Consider the following 5,978-nt stretch of genomic DNA (forward strand, 5'->3'; position numbering starts at 1 on the left):
GTGTTGAAAAGTAAATGGTGCAGGATGAATCCCTGAGCAGGAAATAGTGCAGCAGCTCTTTGCCTTCACAGCGTTGTGTGTTGATGGCCTGCTGTCTGTCGCGCACGTCTTTGATGATGGGATAAGCATCTTGAAACCGATGAGGATCACCGACACGCATGTGATTGTGAACGTCTCCCACCTCTCTGCCTTTGGTCTTATCTGGAATTTTGTTAAAAAGTCCTTTAAAATCCCAGAAGCAGGCCAGGTTCTGCTGTTCCTGCGATTTAAAGACACAGTGCCTCTAAAAATCAACGTGTTTCTCCTGCATGAAAGAATCCATCTGTCAGAGGTAAGCATAGAGCACTCAGGCGGTCTCACTCTGCAGATTTCTGATGCTTCCAGTAGGGGGCAGACACCCTGGGCTTTATTCATTGGTTAGTAGAAGCACAGAGTCAAGCTTCTCAGACTGCAGACTCTCACTCTCACTGACCAATCACAGCGCTTTATTCTTGACTTCAGTAACGATCCAGAGTTGATTGCATAGTTATCTCTCCCCCTACTGACAAAGTAAACCTGGGTTTACTGACTACACTGGATCATTTGTTCCACACTTTAGTCGACACTTGATAATTATAAATGATTTCTATAGATAAACAGATCAACATATGAACATTAACATAATTTTATATCCTACCACTGAGGTTAAAAAGCAACAAGGCAATGATGCTACATACATTGAGACGTCTTCAGACTGCGTGCTTCACATCGGTCAGCGTTACAGTGTCCACTGTGAACCCGAGGGCCTGAAGATACAGCCGAACGTGAGCCAACAGTCGTGAATAAAATGCCCCTGAAAATAAAGTCAGATATAAAATAAGCAGTTTTCTATCAGTCCCTATTAAAACCGCAGATTCTTGTTGGTTTTCAGCACGCAGAGTTTTGGAAAAAGCTTGGACCGAATTACTATCCAACATTTGAGGTTTTCCTGACTGCAAACCTGGAGGTTGTGACTCTGATAGTCAAGGACCAAGATGGAAATGAAGCCTGGCGTCGTGATGGTAAAAGTTCCACTGCAGCAGCAGAAATGACTGTATAAATTTCTGCTACAAGGATATTTTATAAACGTTCAACTGAAATCATATTTAAGTCTCTTTTTAGTGTTTGTCCCAGAAAAGGACCGAGTCTCACCAGAGGACAGCGCACACCACAAAACAAAAATAGATGAGGATAAGCTGCTGCTAATCCGCTCAGAGTTTATTGAAAGAGTGTCTGCAGAGGGTTTAAACAAAATTGTAGATAAACTCCTCGAGCGTCATATTATAATTGATGTAGAGATGGAGTCTGGGACATGTGAGACAAAAAGCAGAGCAAATAAAGTGCGATGCATAATCGACACCGTGCGACGAAAAGGAAATGACGCCTGCAGACATCTGCTCGATGTTCTCAAAGAGGTGGACCCAACCCTTTTCAGAGTGATCGTGCCAAACGAAGCCAAAAAAACCTCCAAAGAAGCTCATGAGCTGTGGTGCTAAAGTCTCACGTTACTCAGTGAAATCTTGAAATGACCAGTTTTTGTAATCACTCTGAAAGTGATTCTCTTGAACCAACTTGGACTTGTTTGAATGGATGCTGAGCAGAAAACCAGATGGAGTTGTTAACAATCTCAGACTGCTTCATAATGTTAAAGGTGTTTCCGTAAAGTTTAGTCATTCCAGCTTTCGCTCACTAGATGGCGACAGAAGATTGGTGATAGAGGCTGTACCTCACACATATAGACAGGAAATGTGCACGTTAACATGATGTTTATCAGTTTTAAACTGATAGAAATGATATTTTTAAGTTTTACTCAAACTATTTTTAAATAATCCCAGATTAAATGGTAAATGGACTGATTCTTATATAGTCAAGTACTCAGATTAACAATAACAATTTCAAGGTGCTTTATTTTGGAAGGGAAAGACTTGGTCTTCAAACTTTGGTGGTTTGAAGGATTCTGGATCAACGCTGCAAGTTTATTTTTTTCAGTCTTGATCATCTGAATCAATCAAATTAATGTTACTGTGAAATTATTCTAATTATTTTGTACAAATTTTGGCTGTTATGTGTTTACTTTGCATTAGTATTAGTAACCATCTGTCTTAACTGTTCCTTATGTGATTAAAATCACCACAGTTTGGTAATCACACAGATTCACGTTTCCTTCCTCTCTGCTAATAAATGAAGCCATTAAATTTCCTCTAAAAGTCTTCAGTCAGTTTCCTCTGACTTCCTGTATCACACATACAAAAGTTGACAGGGAAGAGCATGTGTGACACAAAAGACCAGGGCCCGTATCCCTAAAGATTCTGAGAATCCTCTCAGAGAGCTCCTAACTTAACCTAAAAATTCCTTGCCAGGAGTTTTAGCTTAGAAGTGATTCCAGAACATTTTCAGTGAACTCTGAGCAAGGAATGGATGGAAAATCCTATCTTAGTGAGGAGGTGTGGTTGACCCCGTTGCTAGGTATGAGTCATCATTTCAAAAGCCGTGATTGGTTGATCCTACAAGTTTGATGGAAATGAGCTTTTGGTGATAATGAGCAAAGGATGTACCCTCAAATCAATAAACATATTATATACTCTAATCTTATGCTGACTGTAATTGTAAATAATATTTCACATTCAAGAAAATATCTGGAAAATGAATAGTAAGCTGTAGGGGTTATAGCCATTAGAATCTAAAATATGTGAAAACTTAAACTCATTACACCCTGTTCAAATAATGATTCGTGTCTTATTTGCTCATATTAATATCCTAGCTGACATATTTTGTACTTTCACTCCCATATGGACCCTGTTGAAAACAAGATGGCCTATCTCAAGAGGCTGTCCTTAATGAAGTAGAAATCACAACGTTACAAGTCCAGTGTGGTCTTAACGAGGGTAACACGGCTCAGCTTTTAGCAATGTCTGTGATTGCAGACCCAAGTCATCACTGCTGCATTGTTGCATTTTCCCGGTTGCCAAATACCTCGGGGTTGTGATTACTTTCGTCTCCGGTGTAATAGCGTTGTGGCGTCGAGTTGGTGAAGTAATTGCATCTCTAAGGAGATCCACCACAAACATGATTCCTGCACGATCCAATCTGTAGCGTCTCAATAATTCCCTGTCATCCAGTGTTTGCAGGACATCTCTCCTGCCTCTTCTGTTGGCCATTTTGTGCAGCTGCTTAGGGGAACTCCTGAGCCACTAAAAGTCCTCTTCCCTGCTCGTAGCAGATCTCGCCTTAGGAGCCCTTTTAAGCGCTAGGAATCTTGAGGAATAGCTTTTATATTAACTGGGATTGCCGTGTCACTTTTAGGGGAAATTCTAAGAAAACGTCATGACTCTGAGAATTTTCTTAGAATTTGGCCGCTAGGAGCCACTTTTTGCACAAAGATTCTTTAGGGATACGGGCCCAGAGGTCTGTAGCATGAAGATGGCTTTTGTTTTATCCCAGTAGCTTCAGGGCAGGTGGGTGGCATTTCTGTTAATATCTGCTAATATTGTAAATAATTACTGTTGAGCGTGTGAGAGATGTGAATGAGGTTGATGATAGCAGATAAAAATAAGCTGCAGTGAGAGACGACTCTTTCATCTCTGTGTCATGAAAAGAAAGATATGGATGTAAAAGCTAATAAAGGTGAAGTTAGGAGGTGTGAAAACAAACCAGGAGTCAGACTGTGGGAGGACTTCAGACAGAAGTTGTTAAATACAGAGAGAAGAGTTGGAAATATGACAGAACATGTGAGACATTTAGAACAATAAACTATGTATAGCAATGTAAATGTGGGAGGGGGCACTGAAGGTGCTGATTGTCAGCTTTCCCTATCCAGAGTACTGCTGCAGCTTCATTAGCCTCTGCTAACACTACATACCTCAGCCTGCCACCCAACTGTGGCGATGCAAATGACAGGAAACAGGAATAAATGCCGGACACAAGAGACACCCAGAAGGTTTATGTAAGGCTGCCAGTGCATACTTTGACAGAGAGTCTGTGAGGCAAACGACCCGGGCGAGGAAAAGCCCCAGAAATCAGCCTAAACATCTTCCAGGCGCACACTACAGCTCATGCTGTGAAACTGGCCTGTTTCTGTGGGGCAGGTCACTCAGGAAGTGAAGAGGACTATAAACTAGTGATGGGACGTTCTGTATCGAGGCTTCGGAGCGTGTGTCGAGTAATGGAGGGGGCGTTTCCGCGAAGCGCGTATCGAGGCTTGCTTCATTTATGGGAGGAGCTGAAAATGATGACGTCCGAAGCCTCGCTGCCCGGCTGTACCACGTGACTGGTTCATGAAGTGGTTCGAACTTTGCCGCGAGATATGACAGCGATATAAACCCCTCAGACTTCATTCAAAATGTGGGTGTTTGATGGAGAGTTGCGGTTAGTGAGAGTTTGGAGACCGTTTGGAGGTTTATGAGAGTGAGGAGAGAAAGTCAGGAGAGAATGGAGCCAGCTAAGAAGAGGAGGATGTCCTCCCCTGTGTGGGAACATTTTGATCTTATTCCTCCCAACAAGGTATGTAAATTTCTACAGAAGATGTATTTTCATAATACTGATGGTGCAATACAATTTATGTTAAGCTGTCTTGACTTTTGTACAAGGTGAAGTGTTTGCTATGTGCCAGGGAGCTGGGCTATAACAACAACATCCATGCTTAGGCACTACAGACCTTTGCACGAGAATAAGGGGAACACCGATTGTGGAGCAAGACCAGGTGAGCCATCAAATGCAATGATAATACAGCATGCAGTAATGTTACTAAATGATATATCAATATTATACAACTGTTATAAGTTACGTGTGTGATATTTATACTTGTGCTTTGTCTTTATTGTCTTTCCTCAGGAGAACAATCTCAAATAGATGAAGACCTGGTTAGCATGGTGATTGAGGACTCACAGCTATTTAGCATTGTGGAGGACAAAGGATTCAAAAGATTTGTTAAATCATTAAATCCTAGCTATGTTCTCCCCACTAAAGGTTATAAAAGCAGTGAAAATTTAGTTTTTACAGAATAAAATGTGAACAGGCAGGACTGAGGCTCAAAGCCTCAGTGTGTAGCTGTCCATACCTCAACGTTACAAAAGCACAACTACTGTCCACACCCCAACCACACCTCACCTCACAGTAAATGATCGTTTCCATTTCAAGCATTTCCAAATAATCATTTTCCATACTGCCACTATAAATATACACAGTATACTGCATCACTACAATATACATGTTTTACACACTCCTTTTGTTGTTGACATTTACAGGCTGTGTGCAAAATGCCACACTCTTCAAATTCATGCCAGCTATTATTTTTTACGTCCAGTAGGTGTCCTGCTAGAGCAAATGAAGCTTCATGAAGCTTCGCATTGGGGTGAACCAATTGGATGAAAAGCTTCAGTGCTTCATGAGGCTTCATCTGCCCATCACTACTATAAACTAAGAAAGGTTCGACTGTAATAAAAGCTCTCTCATCACAACTCGCTCACATTTTAAACATGTTTACCTTCACAGATGATCTGACCACTGCCACGACACGCGAGAACGACATGACGGTGATGAAAATGAGACAAAGTTACAGATAAGAGGAAGTGAAAATGTGGAAAGTACAGAGGATTACAAAATAAGACAGGACATGACTTGAAATAGAAACTCAAAGTAAAGATGGGGAAATGTACTTGTCAGGTTTGGACACGAAGGATGGGTGAGATAAAACACTGTGTGTGGATCCTTTCCACGCATTTAATGTCATACACACCTTTAAAGTAACTTTAAACATACAGCCTGCTGATGTTCGTCTGTACTATCATTATCATCGCGACTCTGTGTTTGTGATGCATTTTTCACGCTGGTTCAGCACTGAAAGCTTTAGGTTGAAGTAAAACCAGTAAAAACCTGCGTGACAGGAGCTTTGAATCCCGTGTTGAAGTTTGTTTGCAGGATTTAAATTTCTTTAAAAAATATCTTCAGACTTGGGGGGGGAA

General features: G+C 41.3%; 1 protein-coding gene across 1 annotated transcript in view; it reads left to right on the top strand.

Annotated features, from left to right (window-relative positions):
* The window catches only part of LOC101476723 (NACHT, LRR and PYD domains-containing protein 12), a 40,169-nt gene extending 37,393 nt beyond the window's left edge, over positions 1 to 2,776 (top strand). The window contains exons 17-20 of the mRNA XM_024803761.2: positions 72 to 331; positions 684 to 803; positions 911 to 1,040; positions 1,141 to 2,776. Coding sequence (XP_024659529.2) covers positions 72 to 331; positions 684 to 803; positions 911 to 1,040; positions 1,141 to 1,514 — 884 coding nt within the window. The 3' untranslated portion in view covers positions 1,515 to 2,776. The remainder of the gene's footprint in view (positions 1 to 71; positions 332 to 683; positions 804 to 910; positions 1,041 to 1,140) is intronic.
* The last annotated feature ends 3,202 nt before the right edge of the window (positions 2,777 to 5,978 follow it).

The sequence above is a fragment of the Maylandia zebra genome, linkage group LG9 (assembly GCF_041146795.1).
Source record: "Maylandia zebra isolate NMK-2024a linkage group LG9, Mzebra_GT3a, whole genome shotgun sequence".
Lineage (NCBI taxonomy): Eukaryota > Metazoa > Chordata > Actinopteri > Cichliformes > Cichlidae > Maylandia > Maylandia zebra.